This window comes from Scardinius erythrophthalmus (genome assembly GCF_964197995.2).
Source record: "Scardinius erythrophthalmus genome assembly, chromosome: 23".
Lineage (NCBI taxonomy): Eukaryota > Metazoa > Chordata > Actinopteri > Cypriniformes > Leuciscidae > Scardinius > Scardinius erythrophthalmus.
This window is the reverse complement of record NC_138243.1, coordinates 21,371,007-21,392,230: the sequence shown is the minus strand read 5'-3', so window position 1 is coordinate 21,392,230 and position 21,224 is coordinate 21,371,007. Positions and strand designations below refer to the sequence as shown.

Here is a 21,224-nt window from a genome sequence, read left to right as displayed (position 1 = left end):
CTCTGCACATGTAACAATAAAACAATTACACTATCTTAAAATTTCCAGCTAAATTTATTTATAAAACTTTAAAACAGTGTATGTAAAAAAAAAAAAATAATAAAAAAAAATAAAAAAAAAAAAAAAATTTAATAAGCCTGTATTCAATAAATAACCTTATAAAACTCATATGATAAATTGCACCAATCTGATATTCATGAAAATACCCTTGTCCAGAAAACAAGCTACCTTCAGTGTGGTTTTATGGTCTTTAGCTGTTTAATCAACAACTATTAAAAAAACTGTTATTAGAATTTTGGTTTAGATGACAAAAATCACCAAATTATTTTAATTTAAAAGCGTTTCAAACCAGATGTACACATTTGGCCAATTAAATAAAATTTACAACAACATTTCTAACAACCTCATTCTGTTGTGTTACTTCAGGAAGTTCGAAAATGTCAATTCTTTTCATCATAATTGCAAGGAATGTTGAGGCGAATACACGCAAATGAAAGGGCAGCTGTTTCATAGAACCTAAACATGCAATTTGCATATTAGCAAGAATGGACTGGCAAATCCCGTTTTGAGCTACACTACTATAGGAGGGGATGTCTCTGCACTCCTTGTGTCGATTGCTTCATGGGGTTATTTGCAATGAAGTAACCTTCGCTTAATCAGACTGTCTACATTATTGATTACCACCCCACCAGTCCTCCAGGACAAAGTATGTGTGTGTAAGTGTGTGTGTGTGTGTGTGTGTGTGTGTGTGTGTGTGTGTGTGTGTGTGTGTGTGTGTGTGTGTGTGTGTGTGTGTGTGTGTGTGTGTGTGTGTGTGTGTGTGTGTGTGTGTGTGTGTGTGTGTGTGTGTGTGTGTGTTATGTCTGGACACTTAGATGAAGGTGGATGGGGTGGGTAAGATCATACTGAAAGTGCAGCGCATCAGCACTCCAGTTCAAGTGAGATGCACTCTGAGATTGGAGCTAGCATCCATTAATCAAAATGACAGCGGCTGGCGGAGCAGGTGAAAAAAAATTAGGCTATGGGAGAAAAATACTTGAATTAAAAATTCAGTACAGCAGAACAGAGACAGTCATGTTCAGACAGTTCAGTCATGTTTTGTTCATGAACAAATCTGTGTCTTTGAAATAAATCACATACATTCTGGTTCATATATTTTTTGTTTATTAATGTCATTTTGAGGCTTTCCTTCACCTGCTTACCTTCGAAAATTCATTATACAACGAGTAAATGGCTTCCTAGAGCATGTTGTGGAGAATTTCATTGTTTTGACCGACCGAAGGAGTTGTTGCTTTGAGATTCAATGCAGCACTTAGACATTTAATTCGTGAACGAGTGAGGCATTTCATTTTGAAGTTTGTTTCGTGAGATTTGTTGTCACGCATATTTTAATAAAAGACAATAAGACATGTTTAACCATGAATGATCTGAGTTGTTTAACGAATCGATTGAGTGATGGAATCAATGGTTCGGAACACAGGATAACAAAAGGTCACTGAAGAAAACTGGAAGAAAACGATGAGCAAATCTGATATATTTTTTATCTTAAAAGTGTTTGTCGAACGTATACAGAGCTACGGCCCGTTCACACAAAGACAATAAAGTTTTAATAATCATTCTAATTCTCTGAGAACAGGAAAGTCCGGACTACAACTACTGTATAATGATAAAGATAGAGAAGAACAATATCGTTGGAATCCCTCTTTCCAGCTGATTAGAGAGAAAACGTGGACAGTCGATAAGAATCTGTCTGGCTTTAAGTCTTTCCCTGCCATTGCCGGAACTTTCCATCATTTTGAGACAACACTTCCCTGCCACTGACGTAATTTTTGAGACCGGGATAGCTGCAGGTGAGTAATAGGCTTACCGAAATGAGGTGTCCCGAAAGGTGAATTGCTACAACAGAAATGGTGGTGAGTCATGCATATAACTACTCTTCCCAGAAGGAAACGAGGTACAACACATGACTATGGGAAGACATGCCTGAAAGGCCAATGATGACACATGACGATATGGTGCCCACAGCATATTTGTAGTTGCATGCGTCATTCCCTTTGTTCAGTCCAGCTCTTCACCAAACCTCTGACTGCGCGGGGCACAGAGGTGTTGTACCTTGTTTCCCTCCTTACGGGAACAGTAGTTATTTAGTTACTCAACATTCCCATTCAGCTGGTTCACTCGGTACAACACATGACTATGGGACATATATTCACGCCCCGCAAAGTTGCTGAACTAAACGCAAGGGACCAGCACCGCCACATACCCCTTTTCCTTTTTCATGGGAGCGACGGCCCCTGATTAAAAAACCCTGCGGTGAGCACAAACTGACCTACCACCGCCGCAGTGACATCTAGTCTGTAAACCGGACAAATGTGCATGGTGATGGAACCGGGAACCGCCGGTCCACCGGATCCAGGCCGTATCCAGATCTGATGAAGGACCTGCGGCTGGACACGAAGACAACTCATTCCTGAAGTGTCAACTAGTCTCTCCCTTGTGAAGGCCACCTTCCCGTCCCTTTACCTCTGTACAGATAAAACGTTGACAGGATAATTCCAGTTCACATGGCTACGTGGAAGCGATAAAAATTCTGTTTTATTAATTTTAAGGCCAGACAAGTAGTTTGTTGAGGGTTGGTTTGTAAAGAAGGAATACAAGCCTGCGCATATATATATTCAAACGCGCATACTTATAGACTAAACACGTAATACGCATGTGCACGCCATCAGCGTTCTCACAGGTTCACATTTTTTAAAGTTTGCGCAGAGAACTTAAGGGAAACTTAAGGGTTTTCTGTTAGAACGGTGTCATGTTAGCGGCCCCTTAATAACTAATGATCGTTGCGACAGAAGTGAATCAATCAAAACTAACTTTAGCTGGACAATAATTTTATTCTAGAGCTGCTGTAAAGCCAAAACAATCTCTGTTACTTTAATTTCCTATTATCACTGTAAAGCTGCTTTGAAACAATCTATGTTCTTAAAAGCGCTATATAAATGAAGGCGACTTAACTTGACACTCCTCGGCCTCTATACAATCGTTCCAACTCTCCATGGCCCCCATAAACGGCGATCGTTACATCTGGATCAGCACCTGAAGACAGGAGCGGACCATGTCTGCCACTGCCCCACCGAGCACACATGCCTCTGGGTTGGAGAAATCCAGCCTAGCGTGGACAATTCCAAACACACTGGACATGCTCATAATGAGTATACCATAAACACCCAGAACAAGGTTCAGATATTTCTCATAAAAAAGTTTATTAGCCATTTGTTAGCTGTGCTAAACTCGAGCTAAAAACTTCTCTTTTATGCCTTTTTCTTCAACAAGAGTCACCACCCATGGGGTTTCTTGTGAATGTGGCATGTTTGGACATTTTGTTTGAGAAAAGCTCATTAGCCCTTCGTTAGCGAAGCTAAAATTGTGCTAAGAGCTTTCGCTTTTCTGCATTAGTTTCGACAAGAATTACCACCGTGTGCTTTCCTTCTTGCAAAAATGTGGCGTGATGGTGTTCTAGCAGCACGGTGAAGAGCTGAAGAACAAGGGGAATGACTGGGTAATGGGTAATGACTACGACTGCATTTATATGATGTGGGCAGGTAACCCCACCCATGTCGTCATGCATCATTGGCCTTTCAGGCGTGAATAAAGGTGTCTTCAGCAAATGGCACAAGAGCACGATATCCCATAGTCATGTGCTGTACTGAGTGAACCAACTGAATGGGAACACAAAACCCTAGACCACACCCTGACAGACAGCTTTCACGACCAATGATAAACACCCTTCGCCACACCGCAACCTTTCATCATGCCCATCAATCCAACCTGCAGATACCCACACTTGGAATTTTCCGGCTTTCCGTGTGTTCACGGTTATACCGTAGGGGGGCTATTACGCATTGGCAACTTCTGAAAGCATAGAGAATCTCAGGATCAAAACACAGGCAAAGGAGCAGAAACAAGCGATAAAAGCATTGCTTATGCACGTTGTAGTCTTTGGGGGGAAAACATGATTTTCTTTGTTCAAAAAGTAGCTTTTTTAATGAAATTTTCCCACATTTAAGTTTTGATTGAAAAAAGAATGCATGAAGCTAGAATCCCTTTTAGAAAATGAGCCATGGTTTTACTGCAAAAACACACACACACACAAATAACATGGTTAGTTAAACCATGGTATCCACAAATTAATCATGGTTTTGCTACACTAATCACCATAGTTTAACCATGGCATTTGTAGTAAAACTTATCCACAAAAAAAAAAAAAAAAACACATGGTTACTATTTTTACTATAAGCATGGTTAATTTCAGTAAGGGATAAAACTTTGTGTGTGTGTGTGTGTGTGTGTGTGTGTGTGTGTGTGTGTGTGTGTATTGTTTAAAAGCAAAGGCTCTGTTCTTTCTTTTAATATATTGCATGTTCAGATATTCATACACCAAAATGCGTGCTTAACATAATTAGGTTCGTTATAGTTCTTGAATTTGCACGGGCCTTTACTGAGATGACCCCCCATGAACTAGTACAACCAGAAAGGATATAGGCTACATGTAGAGTGATGTTGTTTCCCTCTACTGGACACAAACAATAAAAATGATGCAATAATACAAATACAATAATAAGCGTGTTTTACCTCTTGTTCCTATTTTTAACACAACTGGATAAACAGGCAGAACGGAGGAGGAGTTCAAAGACACAAGAATGAAGAAGTCTCTGCGGGCGCGGGAGATGGAGACAACGCCCCTGCGAACGACTGACGCGCAACGTCATCAAACTGACAGACCGCCTCGCAAGCTGGTTGGCTGTCCGGCAAATAAGGAAACGACGGATGATATGGCAACAGGCTCTAACGACAGCATGTGCGCTTTGTTTCCATAGCAGCATGTCCCTTAGATACAGCTCTCTGGTTGGTCCGAGGTGCGCCGCTGTTGTTATGCTACCCCCGGATTCGGGATTGGGGGCGCGCACCTTCAGGGGTATCTAGCAGTCTTTTTCCCGCCTCTTGGTGGAGTGTGTTGCTAGGCACATTAGACAGGAACTGTAAACAAAAAAAATGGCTTAAGCCACCCTGCCCCCCTCCATCCTAATGCACTATCCACTTGTTATTGAACCAGTTTTCCAGAGGGTTGGAGTAGGGATGTTTTGATACAAAAGATGAAATATCAAAAACAAACAAGTGGAGGGGGGAAAAAACAACACGTGTGATGCTTTACCGTTATATTTATGATGCAGTCTCACCCTGTGCATCACATGACAACAACACAAGGATCACTTCTGACAATATAAGCTGGTGACAAACACATGCTTTCCATTAATAGTTTTCTCTAACATACAGTACAGCAAAAATTAAAGAACAATAAAATGTTGTTGTTACATCTATTATATGCATGTATCTATATCAAAGGACATCGTTTAGAATGTGTTTTATGACATTAATAAATGGTAGGACACTACAGATGTGTGTGTGTCACTTGCAAACAACTGTACAGTAAATGCATTACAGTCAGACAAAATGATCTTACACTAAAGAGTCCAAAATTCTCATTCATGACAGACATGAGGGATTATTATCCTCAGTCATAAAACAACAGCTCACGTCATTTTTCAGAACTGCACTGGAGGTTAGTTTCAATCTCCAGTAGGCGTTGTCCTATTATCACGGCGAGGGATTTTATCTGCAAGGTATATTAGAAAATGACAGGGGCATAAGGACATGACTATAGAATTTTGTATAAAAAATTAAATTAATTAATAAAAACACAATTGCCAGAACACAGTCCAGTACATATCTGAAAAATCTATTTTCACACTATGCTGAAGACATTTCATCATCACCCACAGGAATCTTATTGTAAATCTTATCAGAGGATTTCATTTGATTTATTTGACAAACACATAGACATGGAAAATTTAATTAAAACATTCAAATATCTCAAACAGACTGTCCATTCTAGATCAAATTCTTTAACAACTCCTAATATCTATTGTTTGCCGGACTCAGTGACCAAACAAAGAGCTCTGGCATCACCACAAGAGCGCCATCTGCTGTTTCCTTGTGCGTTTTGAAACAGCAAAAAAGAACCAGATATTCTTATTCTTCTACATATTTATATCTCTTCTTTGAACCCCCATTCCTCCCCATACTAAAGCACATTATTATTAGAGATATATTAGTTTATTTGAATTTATTTATGTTCTCTAATGTTTTTATATATTATTTGTTTTATTCTTTCTGTCATATTCTATACGCACTCAATATTGGCATTCATGTCTAAATTTGTAGTGCAAAAGAAATTGCTTCTTTTTAAACAGAGATAGAGACAAGATTTACATCGGTTTACATCATACTCATAGATCAATAATTTAAACGGTCTCTAGGCGAACTACTTTACCTCCGTCATCTGCTGCTCCACAGTGTTCTGGTACTCCAGGGTCACTGGTTTGTCTTGTCTGTCTAATTCTGGCATCTGCTGGCCTGGACTGCCCACTACATAGCTATAGAGAGAAACAATCATGTCCTCAATGAGAATTACGAGTTATGGTAAATATGCAAAAATCCAAAAAGACCCAAGATAAACAGCACACAAGCTTGTGCACAATAGGCTACTTACCTTTCAATATTTTGAACGTTAAAGCAGAAAAGGGATCTCTTGAAATCAAGCTTTTTTGGGGTTGATATGTACATGATTCCTAATTCTGCACAACACCCACGGCAGGTGAGATTAACAACGAGGCTAAACGTGAGAGACAATTTTACAGAGACATTGATTTCATGTTTTGGTGGTTATGGTGGGAAAAATACATCTATGACATAAACTGTATATAAACAAATATCTCACCATCCAAGCTCCTTTTGGGTACCAGAAACAAAGGGCTCTTTCCCTATGACAATATTGTCAGTGATACCTGAAATTCAAGGAGCAAAAATCAAGACATTGCATGTACTAAAAACATTACTGTCACAGTCCCTTCATGTGTTGCTTAGTCCGTTTTCAGTACATGTCCATGTGTATAACTACAATTTCAGCTAAGTAACTTTTGTTGTTTATCCAGAATTGTTTTATGCTATTTTAACAAATGCCTGCAAAAATTTATATTTAGATGTGATCATTATCAAGTCAAAAAATAACATTAACCACCATTCAAAAGTTTGAGGTCTCTGACATTGAGTTCTGCATTTATTTGATCAGAAATGCAATAAAACTGTTAAAATTATTACAATTTACATACAATAACTGTTTTGTACTTTAACATTTTAAAACGTATTTTATCCCTGTGATGGCAAATGGATTTTCAGCAGCATCATTACACCAGAAATTATTCAAATAAGCAGATTTGGTGCTCAAGTAACATTCCTTATTATTATCATGTTGAAAACAGTTGTGTTGCTTAATTTGCAAACTGTGATACATACATTCAGGATTCTATGATGAACAGAATATTCAAAATAACTTGTTAATTTTTTATAAACATTATAAACGTATATACGGACATTGTTTTGTCAATTTAATGCGCCTCTGCTGCATAAAAGTATTATTATTATTTATTTTTTTAAATCATACTGACATGAAACTTGTGTATATCAAGACATAACAGGTTATAACCAGCTTAACTCAACTTAACATACAACAGCAATAAAAACGTAATAATCTTTTACGTTTAAGCATGATTTGGTTCTGCTCGTCATCACAGCCTGCCCAGGACAGACTGTCTCCGATGGGCAGCTTGCATTTGCCGCACATAAACACTGCTGGACCGTCGATTTCGCCGTCTTCCTCCACTCTGCTGCTGCTGCTGCTGTCAGCGGCAATCTCGCAAACAGAGTATGTCTTATAGCTACAATCGTCCGGGACTTTAATTTTCCCAGCCATATTATTTTCAACACTAGTAAAATGTTTTCAAACGTCCGCGGGAAGCTGTACTTCTGCTAGTTTGTAGTGAGCGCATATGAGAAGACAAGAGCAGAGCGCCCTCTGCTGCAACGGAGTAACAATTTCACTTCATTCTCAACGCGAGGTTCGTACAATAGCAGCCAGACGACCCTTCTCGGTTCGTATGGTTTTACTAGAATATTATAAACATGACCAAACTCATAATACTCAGGCAATCAATTACTTTAAAAAAAAAACACACACACAAATATAAATAAACATTTTCTTGTAAAACCATCTTTTAATAAACTAGGCTATATGTAGACTTTATAAAGGCTCAGGGGTCCCAAAAGTTTAGCTTCAAAGACAGTCGGTTCAATAATTATATGAAATATTATTGATTGTAAAGGCGGTTTAAATCAGATTGGTTACAATACTGTTGGCAGTGTCTCAACTCCTAACGTTACAGCACTGCCAATTTTAGGCATTCACCGCCACGCCCCGTTCAAACGTCCTATTCCTCATCCTCCTCAAAAATCACTTTCTGAATGTCAAGAAGTCTCTTGTTACTATTTGTAGTCTTGCTAAAGACCATAAACTCATCAATATTCGAATACATAATGCGAAAGTCGCTGTTTTCAGGCACAACTGACTTGTTGCGCACTTGTTATTTCCCATAGGCTGCAACGCATTGACTGCGTCGCTTTGAAATGTTTTCTTTTTGCCTTATATCTTCTGACTTCTTTTTAGATTGAAACGATTCCGGGGAGTTCGCTTTCTTAGACTTTGGCGTGAAAGGAGTGGGATGTCAAAGTCGTGATATGAGAATAATATATTTTAGCGGGGTGAGATCCCTGGCAGGTGAGAGAGAGACGGGAATTCCTGACAGCCTTTCTTTCACCAGCACGCGCTTGAATGCACGCGGCTTGATGCAGAAATAATTGAAGAATTTGAACATGATCTCAGCGCTGCACCCAAGAAGCTGCCGTGCACCTGGGCTTTGTGTTCAAATACTTTACAGTGTTCTCATACTGTGGACCAAAGAAATGGACGGACTCTCGGATTTCTCAAGTGAGTCAATAATGATGAACTGTAAGACTAAAACATATTTATGACTGCAATATTCAATAACAATCATAATGGAAAACGGTTAAACGAATATATACAAATAATTTGTATTAATTTGGTTAAATTAATGGTTTTTTTTTTTTAAGTATACAGTCTAAAATAAATACACGTTTGGATCAATGCCAAATCCTCCGTGATGGTTTCATCAATGTTTGAAATTTTTTATAACATTTCTAAAAATATTTTTTTCTTTAATTGCACTAAAATGGCATAAATAAATCACAAGCTACCCAATAATTTAATTATTTATTAAACTTTTATTAATTTAAAAACTTTCATAAATATATAAGTAATATGTATGTGAATACTGGACAATCACACCACCTATAGACACTTTTGATGTGAAGTCTCACAAAAAAAAAATGACTTTAATTTTGAAAACAAAAAGTAGTTAATTGTAGAAGAGGTGTATCCAAATAATATTCTGCTTGTTTTTTGAATCGCATTCATTATGTATGTATATATATATATATATATATATATATATATATATATATATATATATATATATATATATATATATATATATATATATACTGGACAATTACTCCATATGAATCGCACTGATAATGTATTTTTAATGAACTTATTAGATCCATTAGATTCATATATAGTATATACTGGACAATTACACCATCTACAGACACTTTTGATGTGAAGCCTCACAAAAAATAAAAAATGAAGAGGTGAAATAATATTTAGCATGTTTTCTAAATCGCGTTCATAATGTATTTTTAATGAACTTATTCGTTTCTCCCTCCCAAACCCCTTTCATTAGATTATCTGTTTAGGATCATCAACAGTCAATCAGCTCAAGTCTGTGATGGAGATCTCCTGCTCCTCAGGTGTCCACGACACTCCACCATAACTGTTCAGTCTGCATTTTATGGACAGAGTGAAACCCTTCCCGGGATCGTGCCAGGAATGAGATGCCAATGGCGTAATCACAGCTGTTCTGCTACCACAGCGCTGCAGGTGAGGAGCCTGAGCCTTGCTTTCAGGAAAATAGAGCTTTAATTGTGCATCCACTACCTTTTAAATAGTCCCACTGAGACTAGACTTCTGTGGCAGATCTTTTTCACTTCTGGCTCAGAAAATATAATGGGTTTTCCAGAGTCAGGACAAGGCTATACTACATTTTCCCTGCCTTTTGTATAACACACAGTCGATGGTCTTTGATTATCCCTCTCTGTTAGAAAGTGCTCTCTGAATGCCAGGGTCATAGAGATTGCCAGTTCCTGGTTAATCATCAAGTGTTTGGCAGAGATCCTTGTCCTGGAACACCTAAATTCCTCCATGTATCATACAGGTGTAAACCTAGTAAGTATTTCCTTCTTTAAAGCCTTAATTGATTATTTCTTCCTCAAATATTTACTCCTCTAATAATTTTTTGCCTTACAGCAGAGCACAAGAAGAAAGTAACATGTGAGGGAGATCGACTTCTGCTGCACTGCAAGTATCCAAAAGTTCTGAATATCTACTCTGCTGTTTATGGTAGACCGCTGGAGGAGAAAGACTTGTGCCCAGCCGAGGAACGAGAACCTCCACCATTTGGTACGTTTTTAGGTTGAAGTCAGATATTTAATATTACATTGATTTAATGGTAACATTTGGCTGTGGGTTAAATCAATGATTATCAACTGGCTTGCAGGCAGAACCTGATTTCACCAAGAGCAACAGCATCTTTGTTGATCCTGGAACAAAATTCCAATCATCCAATCAGATTTGAGTTTGCCCAGTTTAGACTCTTTTTCAGCACACTTAAAAACCTCTACTGCCAAAGTGCGATTCATCTTGCTCTATTTGTTTACCAGTAGCGCATGCTGATAACGTGTTATTCTTCTATACCAACTTACGTCACGGCCTACTATTCAATTGGTGTCATCATCGTACAGTCTACATACATGTCGTACCCAAGTTTATTAGATCCATGTCGTACAGTGTGATTTGTTCTTATAGGATTGCCGAAATCGCACTGTCTGTAGTCGGCATAACTCGGCAAAATCAGGGCGTGTATGTCCCAAAATAACGTAGAATGCAAATAATATAATACTAACATGCTCAAATAATGCATAGCTGGGATAACAGAATAAATAGACACATTTTTGCATTGTTGAATATGAGTCCATGCAGTCTATTTATAAAGTTCTTAATTTGATTTAAAGGGAAAAAATATATTATTGTGGTTTGTACTTGTATAATAAGCCATTTTTTTTTTCTTTATTTTGGCAGAATGTCTTTTTCATGGAGCTGGTGATGTGGTATCCAAAATCTGCTATGGCAAACAGAGGTGTTTTTTTACTGTAGACCAGGAAAATTTCAAAGACCCCTGCCCTCCTGGAACAAAAAAGTATATCACCGTCCTTTATGCATGCGGTATGAACGCTCCTATATCCATCAGAATCTTCCTAAAGCAAAACCTATTTGAGTGTGTTCTTGAAATGTCTTGAATTTTTTTTTAATTAAAGTTACTGCATGATATGCCATCTTCATGGCATGGCAGATTTTAAATAAGTTTCCCATTGATTGAGAGCGTGGGAAAAGACTAACATATGGCCTTTGTCTCATCTCAGCTTGTTGATTAACCCGTCTGTTTTCTTCCCGTCCTTAAATTACAACGAAGACAAAAGTGGTTTGGGAATAAAAATAGGGAATGAGCCTGGCATTTTGTAGCTCTCAGGGGTTTCCTGTGTAAGACTTCCTGTGATTGCTTTGAATGCCAGGCTTTTGTTACTGATTGAAGGCAGAATCAGTTCGCAGGAAAAGTAAAGATTACTCATCATCGTCGTATTGAAAGATCCTGGGAGATAACGACTGGGAGTTGGAAGTTGTTAACTTGTACTGTGCCTTTTTTCAGTTCCACAAAGTTTACTTAAGGAGGCTGATCCCAGAAGTTTCCAAACTACCTCAGTTCCTAACCAGAGCACCAAAAAAGGTGACGGTACACCATACAGTTCACATTATATATAGAACTGTGCAGTGGAGGTGAATGAACAATTAAACTGTCTTATTTTGTTGTTATTCGTAGGGGAACAGCCAGTCATAAGAAGTTCAAAGTTTCCAGAGAACAGGATTATTGTCAGCAATTCTTTAATGGCATATTTCTACATTACAGGTAAACTGAAATATATAAAATGTCTTAAAGGCACAATATGTAACTTTTTTGCTTTCTATGTTATATATATATATTTTAGTTGTGTGCTTACATTATCCCGACTGTTTCCAACAACTTTCAAACCAGGAGGAATTTGTCATTTAATTCAAAGACACGTCCCGTTTCTTTATTTCCGTTTTGTCGCCGTCAATGGCGTCATATCCGCGTTGTCCCTGATTTCCGCTCGTGCTGCCATAGCAACCAGAGCCGTCTGATAGTAACCAAAGCAACAGACGTGGACAAATGTGTAGTTCGCAATGTCTATTTGCATGCTGTTGTTGTTGTTTCGTTCAAACATTATGGACCATGGCAAGCAGACTTTGGATAAAAAAGGAGAACTAAAACGAGAATCAGTATCAGCGCGGTGTTTTCGAGATGCCGAGAGCTCCCATAGACAGTATATAAACGAGAGCTCCACGTCCGAGACTTCGACCGCTCCTACATGTACTTTATTAAACAGGTGAGCACATTTACATAAAACTAATCAATGTTATATAGTTCAACAATGATAAAATGTCAGAATATGATCTGTATGTTATTCTAATGTTGATCTAGTTTACTGCTAGTCTCATACAGACAGACTTACACATACATTTCAACACATTCAAATGCAGTTTAGTGTGATAGTGTAATGTTAGACCAATGAAACAGCGCTGCGTTACCTCACAAGTTTAATTTGTCTAATAAACTGACCTGTGAGTAGTAATTCTGCGTGTAGCTCGGTAGAATGAAATGTCCGTATTCCTTTTATATCCGCGGGAGCTCGCGTCGCATGTGGAGCTGATAGCTGTCTCTTAGCAATCCCGAACTGCTTCATATCACAGTCATGATAAAAGCATCGATGTATTCAGTCATCCATAAACATTATTAGATCGTTCGGCTTGACGTTGACGACAAGATCCATAATTCTTAGCAAATGTTGCGTCATCAATCTACGCCTTTGTTATTGTAAATAGGTTAGCGACCCCTAGTGGCGAAGAATTCCATACTGTACGTTTAAATTGAACATATTGGACATTTTTTATGGTCCCTTCCCAGTCAACATAAAGTAGCACAAAAAGAGGGAATATATTTTTAAAATAAAAATCCCATTAAAATGAATGTTTGTTTATATAAAATTCTATAATAAAATAAAAAATTCTATCATTATTTACTCCCCTTCATGTAATTCAATCCTCCCCATGCAATACAGATTAGAACGTTTAAGAATCATTTTATTGAACTGTTATACTGAAAATGTTATTTTTTGTGTTCCTCTGAAAAAAATAACTGCATATGCATGAATGACATTTTTTTTGTCAACTATTCTACATGAGTACTTTTCTCTTGCTCAGAGCATTCGGAGATGGCAGGACTACTCTTCACGTCAAGTGTTTGCGTGGGCCTTCTGATTGTTCTAATAGCGGTTTCAACGCAGCTAACCTGCAGTAGACATCTAAATACATCTAGAACATTTAGGAAGAAGAGTGGAACAACCAATCTGGAAGAGGAAGAGCCAATGAACCAGGATAATGATGAGGAAGAAGATGAGGATGAGAAAGGGTCACTGACGGACAGTTCTAACCTGGCAGAGATAGACAGGAAGGTGTATTGCTGGGAAGATGTGACGTACACCACAGAGGCAGCAGAGCTGATGGAGAGAATTGAACGCAGAGAGCTTGTGATTCAGGAAATCAGGATGAACGCATACCTCAATGGAAACACGTGCATCCTGCAGTCATACATGCCAGCTATTACACAGAATGTGCAGTAGCTGTAATTTCAACCAAATGGGAGTTAACTTTTTGAATGTTTTCTGTTACCAAAACACTGCAATGAAAGGTGAAGTGTGTAATTTCTGCAACACTTTTGCTAATCAGAACTGCCAAAACTGTCTTCAAACAGGTTTCCTGAACACTCCTCTCATCTCCTATTAGTCAGCCAAACAAATGGCCCCACCTCAAACTCACATTATTTGTTGAGCTAATGTTGCTGTTGTTGGGCAGCTCAAATAAGTGAAGAAAATATCAAATTTTAAACGGGAATGTCTTTAAAAACTTTGCCAGGTGCCTTACTAAAAAAAAAAAAAAAAAAAGATCTGGCACAGAGGACATAATAACACAGAGCGATACCTGATGTGTTTTAGTGATTAAATGAAAAATTTATTTATATAAAAGTAGCTGTTAAATAATATATGTGGTATTAAATGTAAATGCAAATTAAGATGGCAAAACATTTTTAATTAAAAGTATATTATATTTAAATGTACAATAAAAAAAAAAAATTAACACAAACAGAATGTTCTTTTATTACACAACATCACACTCAACTTTCCTCTAACCTCTTTCTAGTGAAACCACATCTCCCGATACTGTAACCTCTCTTTTGCCTTGAGGAAAATAATATGTTAAGTAACTCCTTCTCAACGCTCTCCAAATGAACTCTGTGGTGCCACAGCAATCCTGAGTGCTGCTCAGAAACATCCTGTCTTTAAACGGCATCAAGTTTCAATTGAGCAATTGCCAGAGGCACAGACAAAGAAAGGAAAGGTGTTGCATCCTTTTGCCAATGAATTAGTACAGGGAAATTTTGTCTCATGCTTGCATTACACACACATTTACACACAGACACAATAATTAATGGATTAGTTCAACTCAGAGTTAAAATTTCCTGATAATTTACTCATCTCCACGGCATCCAAGATATTAATGTCTTTCTTTCTTCAGTCGAAAAGGTTTTTCAGGAAAACATTCCAGGATTTTTCTCCATATAATGGACTTCAACAGGAACCAGCGGATGGAAGTTCCAAACTGCAGCTTCAAAGGGCTCTACACGATCTCTGAAGTCGTGGACGTGCATTTGTGGTTAAAAAGTATATAAATGTTTATTTTTTTAGAAAATGACCCTTATTCCGCGGCTGGGATCGTGTAGAACCCTTTGAAGCTGCATTGAAACTATTTGGACCTTCAACCTATTGGTTCCTGTTGAAGTCCACTATATGGAGAAAAATCCTGGAATGTTTTCCTCGAAAACCTTAATTTCTTTTTCGACTGAAGAAAGAAAGACATGAACATCTTGGATGATATGGCGGTGAGTAAATTATCAGGAAATTTTTATTCTGAAGTGAACTACTCCTTTAAAACCTATCATATGTAATGAAGGCATCGAATTGCATAAAAATGGCTGTAGACGAGTTTAAGGTCTCTGATGTGCCAAACAGTTATTGTAGAAAAGCTGTGATTTTCTCTGTTAATCTATCTTGGGCCCCATTTGATATTTGTGAGTCCCTGGAACTGTCTTTTTAGGGCCTGTCTGTCCGACCAACTGGACTGAAGATGTGTGTCATCATCTACCTCTTCTAGTTTCTAGAGCAAAACAGACAAAACAATGATGAATGCTCAAGAATAATATATAAAATACGTGCACACACACACACACACACACACACACACACATACAATATATAATGAGGATATAAAATAAAAACAAAAGAATTAGAAGCTTCACTCACTTTCAGTTCTTCCTGCCTCTTGTAATAGTGCAGCATCATCTGTTTTTGTTCATCTTCACCTACTAGAGGTTCTCGCGCTGGTGCCCCCTGGCCTCTCTATAATGAAAACGTGAAGATGGTGATCAGTTTTTATTTCATTTAATGGAAAACCATGGCCAAATTGAATTATTTGCAGACACTTTCAAACACCAGGATCTGGTTGCATCAATTCGCTCCGTGCACAAAATGGCGACCGTTGACGTTTCGAACTTGAGTGTGTGGGCCAGTACTTCCGGTGATCTGACAGCCAGAGCGGGAGACAGCAAGAGCGAGAGACAACAGCGACCGAGGTCCATTACCACAGCGATGTTTTTCACATTGAGTGTTTTTAGGATTCATGAGAGGTGACTTGCCTTTCAGAGGGTGACAGCCTCAGCACTTGATTGTTGTGTGCCGTTATGTACCATGTCGTCACGTTACTTATAACAGAGAAGTCAGCTTTCATGCATTCCCCGTTGACGCTGCAGAACGGGCATGAGTGGATACAGAAGATCCGGAGGGATGACTTCAACCCGACCAAATTTTTAAATGCATATCATTTTCAGTGCGTTTCTATGCTTTCTATTACTGCATTTATTTTGTGCAAGTGAGATGAGTAAAGACCATCTGTTTAATAAATCATTATCTGTCTGGTGTTTATATGCAGCACATACAGTATTTTACTATGAGTAAAATATACACAAACTTACCCATATTAAATTGTTTGTCGTACCATACAGTTAAAAATGTTAAATATGTGATAATAATATTGATCGAGCAATAGATGTAAGTAAAAACAGTAGTCAGATTAATGAATGAAATACAACTGTTCACGAACAGAAGATTGTATTTGACTCATGCTGCATACGCAATAACAATTATGCTGTAAATGGGTCAATGACGTGACGGGTCTTTTTTTTGTTGTCCAAAGGCCTTAATAATAATAAAAAACAAATATATAACATCCAAAGTATGTAAGGTAGTACAACTTGATCTCTTTTACTGAATCCAAAAGGTTTTAATTATATTATACTACATATAAAGGTATTTTAAAGATTTTGAAGTGTCAAAAAGTCATTCGGTAAAACCGATATAGTAAATATTTAAATGGAATAATATTGCTTTTAATAACTAAAGGAACTACAATAATACAAATACAAGGCTCTTTTTTTTTTTTACATTTCCCCTTTTCTCCTTTCCCTGTGCAATGTTTTACTTGAATATGTTGGAGTGTTTAGAGTAGTCCAATAAATGATTACATTTATGAGATCAGTGATAATTTGTTTTAATTTCTTCTGTGGTACACACTATATACTATCTCAACATCAATGTCAAATCCGTTTTTAACTTTCAAATCAGTGGTTAAACCAATGACTTTTTGGTGAGATTTTTTCCATCTTGTAAAAAATGACAAAAAACAGTGTTAATTGATTGTACAAACCACAAAATCTTAAACTAAAAAAAACTAAGTAAACTAAAAAATGGTTTCAAATATAGTTATATCTCCATTCTATTTTTTTTTTACACTTTTAAAAACCTTATTCGTCAATGACCCAATAGAGTTATAACTACGATTAGAGTTGTTTGCATAAAATGCACCGTGAACATTCACATGTTTGCCCTGTGATAGGCTGCCTACAATTTATCTCCATAAATACTATTTTCTCAATTCTGCGCATATATTTTTACTTACATCAATCGCTCGATCAATTATCACATATTTTGCATTTTTAACTGTAGGTACCACAAAAAAATGTATGGGTAAGTTTGTGTATATTTTACACACGTAGAAAAATACTGTATGTGCTGCATATAAACACCAGACAGATAATGATTTATTAAACAGATGGTCTTTACTCATCTCACTTGCACAAAATAAATGCAGTAATAGAAAGCATAGAAACGCACAGGTGAAATACACAATTCTGCATTTAAAAATTTGGTCGGGTTGAAGTCACCCCTCCGGATCTTCTGTATCCACTCATGCCCGTTCCGCAGCGTCAACGGGGAATGCATGAAAGCTGACTTCTCTGTTATAACGTGACGACATGGTACATAACGGCACACAACAATCAAGTGCTGAGGCTGTCACCCTCTGAAAGGCAAGTCACCTCTCTTGAATCCTAAAAACACTCAATGTGAAAAATATCGCTGTGGTAATGGACCTCGGTCGCTGTTGTCTCCCGCTCTGGCTGTCAGATCACCGGAAGTTTTCACCGGAAGTACTGGCCCACACACTCAAGTTCGAAACGTCAACGGTCGCCATTTTGTGCACAGAGCGAATTAGTTAGTCATAAAAAAAAAAATTAATTCTTAAATTCTTTTTTAAGCCAGAAACATAAAATCTAGATTGATCCAATTTGATACAGAAAAGTAAGACCCCTAACTAACTGCTAGTTGGTCCTACTAGTTCTTAAACACAGTCTTGAAATGTTTATGCAACTGGCCCCAGATCAAGGTCACAAAAAAATTACTAAAATTCACACCGAACACTTACTTTCTGAATTTTCACTATAATTTTCGTTTTCTCATTTTTCCCAACATAATCCTGCAGCTTTTTGCCCCTCTGCAGTTCTTTAGATGCCCACCACAGCTGAGCATCTTCATCTGGGATCACTTGTAATGAGGCCTGTAGTGGAAAGCCTTCATATCAGTATTACAGCTTTTATGTTCAACAAACAAATAAATAAAATTACACTAGTCTGATTATTTAAGAAGTTAAAATGCTAACCCTGCAATGTGCATGTAGTTATTTGAGAGGAACATTCCACCCAAAGATTAAAAGTTTTCATTTCAATCAACATTTTCTCACCCTCATGTCATTTCAAACCCATATGACTTTCTTTCTTTTCAGAACACAAAAGAAGATGTTTTGAAGAATGTTTGGTACCAAACAACATTGAAGCCCATTGACTTCCATTGAATGGGCAAAAAAACACTTTGACGTTTCTCGAAATATCTTGTTTTTTATTCCATAAAAGAAAGTCATACAGGTGTGCTATAACACAAGGGTAAGTGGTAAATTACATAATTTTGAATTTGGAAAATCTCATACCTGCGTTCCAGTAAGATCCTCTTGATTTTCAAACTCCATCCTAATTGGATCGTGTGGAGGCAGTCCCATTGGGTAAACTATCATCACAGCTCCTCGCAACTGGTCTAGAGCCTCTTTGACCATATCCATGGTGACACAGACATTTGCTCTTACTTGTTTCTACAGACAGAAGAAAATACATATATATAAATAAACACATAGTTATTACAATAATATCAGAAGGGTAACAATGTACTGAGGTTTAGAAGTATTCTATATTAAAAACAGCTTCATACGTTTGAGATTAAAGCCTTGGCTTCCTCCATTGTTTTCCTTAAAACATCTTTCATCTTCTCATTTGGAGCTAAATGGAAAAGCAGAGTACAGTTATAGCAATTAATGAGGCAATTCAAACTCAAACTTTAAATGTGACATGATGACTACCATGTCCATTTCGACGTCCAATCTCATCCTTCTTAAACTCAGCACCACCGCTGGGAATGCAGCGGTCTTCCCATTCATCCTTTAGTTTGAGCTCCATGATCTGATCATCGGCCAGGCCCTGCATATTTGGTGGAAGAGAAACCCCATGATCTGCCAGCTCTGGGATTTCTATGGAGATACAGATGAAAAGTGTCATGGTTGTGCATTTTTACACTTGTGAGAACTTGACTTCTATCATTTGCTAACTTCTAACTGCCACTGACAAATATACATGCATTTTTAAAACCATTTATGTATGAACTTGTCGATCAAGAACATAAATTGGCTAAACCTAAAGAATATGAGGCATTTTTACTGTTTTCACCACAAACTCATTGTCATACCAGAGCAGATCCTGTCCACTTTTAATCTTCCATTGTAGACCGCGCTGATCTGCTGGGACAGTGTCTCAATAGAGACATCCACTGTAGTATTGAAGAGAAACTGACTCTCATCTCCTCGTTTGACGTGCAGCTGAACCATCTCTCACTTGCTGAATCAGTCCTGTGCAAGAATATTATAAATCTGAGATATGAAGGTAAAGTATATATAAAACCACTCGACGACAAGGGAGATGTCGCGCAACTCGCGCCTGACTGTGTTTGTGTGTGTTACCATGGCACCCATAACATCGTGTTTCAAGAAAATTCTAGCATGTTGTGCGGGCACGTCGCAGAAAATATGATTTTGAGGCATGGAATTAATAATACAAGTAACAGAATAGAAATCGATATATAATGATTTCAAACTCATTTCCACTATCAAATTAATAAAAAAATACTTACTCTTGATTCAGTGCACCAACAGGCAGCAGTCTTTTACTGTCTATGGCAGCAACGATAATATTTCCACAGGAAGTGGCTAATTCAAAATAAAAGTCTCTTTTTAAACGCTTAACTTTATGCTTCACCAAAGAGTCAGGTTCACTCGTTTCTAGTTTCATACAAAAGTAGTTTACTTAATTAATTTAACACGAATTTTAGTTTTCAATAATGCCACATACTCATGCGCATTCACTTATACAATATACATGCGTGATAAATATTCCATAAAAAAGGTAGAAGATACCAGATCAAGTTACTCATTGGTTACTGTAATATGAAGGTAAATCAGTAGCAAAACTCGAGAGCACGTAGATGTGAACTTGAGAACTTGTACAATAAATATTCGTACTTGTACATGAACATTTACACTCACAGCTCAAATGTGAAAACCTGTAAAATAAAAATCTGAAGTTGAATGTTGTAATTTGCACTCGCAGACAATAGTCACAAACCTGTATTCTGAATCTGAAGCTGCAGACAAGTAGACACAAATGTGTAAAATGCCATTCACAGAAATACAACGACAGACACAAACTTGTAATATATATTTTGCGTTTAATCTTACATTCACATTCGCGGTACAACCTCAATTAGGCACTTGCAACTTCTCAAATCTGTCACTGCAAATTCAAATTTCGCGCCTTGACTTTTGCTACTCTTTTCGCGATATATCAGGTGCAAAACTAACATGTGCACTTGAAACTCAGAGGCGGTGAGAGAGAAAGGGGGCGGGAGGAGGGGGGGGGGTCAAAGGAGCCATTTTATTGGTTGGCACCTAGCCAATGAAATGGGACTTCGATGATGTCACGAAACCCACGTGCACTGAAACGCTATTAGACTGATATTAAAAGAAATAAACAATATTATCAAACTCAGTAAACACCATGCTAATAATGCATACTACAGAAAAGCAGATGAGCACAGAATATGACGAAAGAAAGCAAATGTGTGTTCAGTTCAAATAAACTTGCTGCCTGTGTTTTATTAATAATGCAACGAATTATGTTTTTTGTTATTGTTTTTTTTTTTAATATATATAACTGTTGATCCATTAAGCCTCATTAAGCGTTTTCTTGGTTTTCTATGGGAAGAAAATGTACAATTGTTGCGTTCATATTCTGTGCTTTTCTGTGTGCTTTGTTTGTATGGTGTTTCCTGAGTTTGGTCTTTTAATACCACTGTCTCAATTAAACGCGTTGTGTTCATATTCTGTGCTCATCTGCTTT

General features: G+C 37.5%; 3 protein-coding genes across 9 annotated transcripts; 1 reads left to right on the top strand and 2 right to left on the bottom strand.

Annotated features, from left to right (window-relative positions):
• Positions 1 to 4,413: 4,413 nt before the first annotated feature.
• Positions 4,414 to 8,557, bottom strand: mis18a (MIS18 kinetochore protein A). The gene is made up of 5 exons (XM_081354871.1): positions 7,654 to 8,557; positions 6,836 to 6,902; positions 6,608 to 6,730; positions 6,389 to 6,491; positions 4,414 to 5,671 (listed from the first exon to the last, which is right to left on the bottom strand). The coding sequence occupies exons 1-5, from the start codon at positions 7,865 to 7,867 to the stop codon at positions 5,594 to 5,596; spliced, it is 585 nt and encodes a 194-aa protein (XP_081210997.1). The 5' UTR covers positions 7,868 to 8,557; the 3' UTR covers positions 4,414 to 5,593.
• eva1c (eva-1 homolog C (C. elegans)) lies at positions 7,970 to 14,397 on the top strand. 7 transcript variants are annotated; one of them, XM_081354865.1, is made up of 9 exons: positions 7,970 to 8,045; positions 8,618 to 8,938; positions 9,774 to 9,970; positions 10,192 to 10,315; positions 10,397 to 10,549; positions 11,228 to 11,371; positions 11,853 to 11,930; positions 12,024 to 12,110; positions 13,484 to 14,397. In XM_081354865.1, the coding sequence occupies exons 2-9, from the start codon at positions 8,824 to 8,826 to the stop codon at positions 13,900 to 13,902; spliced, it is 1,317 nt and encodes a 438-aa protein (XP_081210991.1). In that variant the 5' UTR covers positions 7,970 to 8,045; positions 8,618 to 8,823; the 3' UTR covers positions 13,903 to 14,397. The 7 variants fall into 7 exon arrangements, with proteins under 7 accessions (XP_081210991.1, XP_081210989.1, XP_081210992.1 ...); XM_081354863.1 differs by having other exon boundaries at positions 7,972 to 8,012; positions 8,772 to 8,938; XM_081354866.1 differs by having other exon boundaries at positions 7,972 to 8,012.
• A 15-nt stretch (positions 14,398 to 14,412) lies between these two features.
• cfap298 (cilia and flagella associated protein 298) lies at positions 14,413 to 20,033 on the bottom strand. Its single transcript, XM_081354870.1, has 8 exons — positions 19,960 to 20,033; positions 19,519 to 19,678; positions 19,136 to 19,303; positions 18,988 to 19,055; positions 18,713 to 18,871; positions 18,155 to 18,286; positions 15,640 to 15,735; positions 14,413 to 15,493 (listed from the first exon to the last, which is right to left on the bottom strand). Exons 2-8 carry the CDS (start codon positions 19,655 to 19,657, stop codon positions 15,383 to 15,385), a joined length of 873 nt encoding a protein of 290 aa, XP_081210996.1. The 5' UTR covers positions 19,658 to 19,678; positions 19,960 to 20,033; the 3' UTR covers positions 14,413 to 15,382.
• Between the last annotated feature and the right edge of the window lie 1,191 nt (positions 20,034 to 21,224).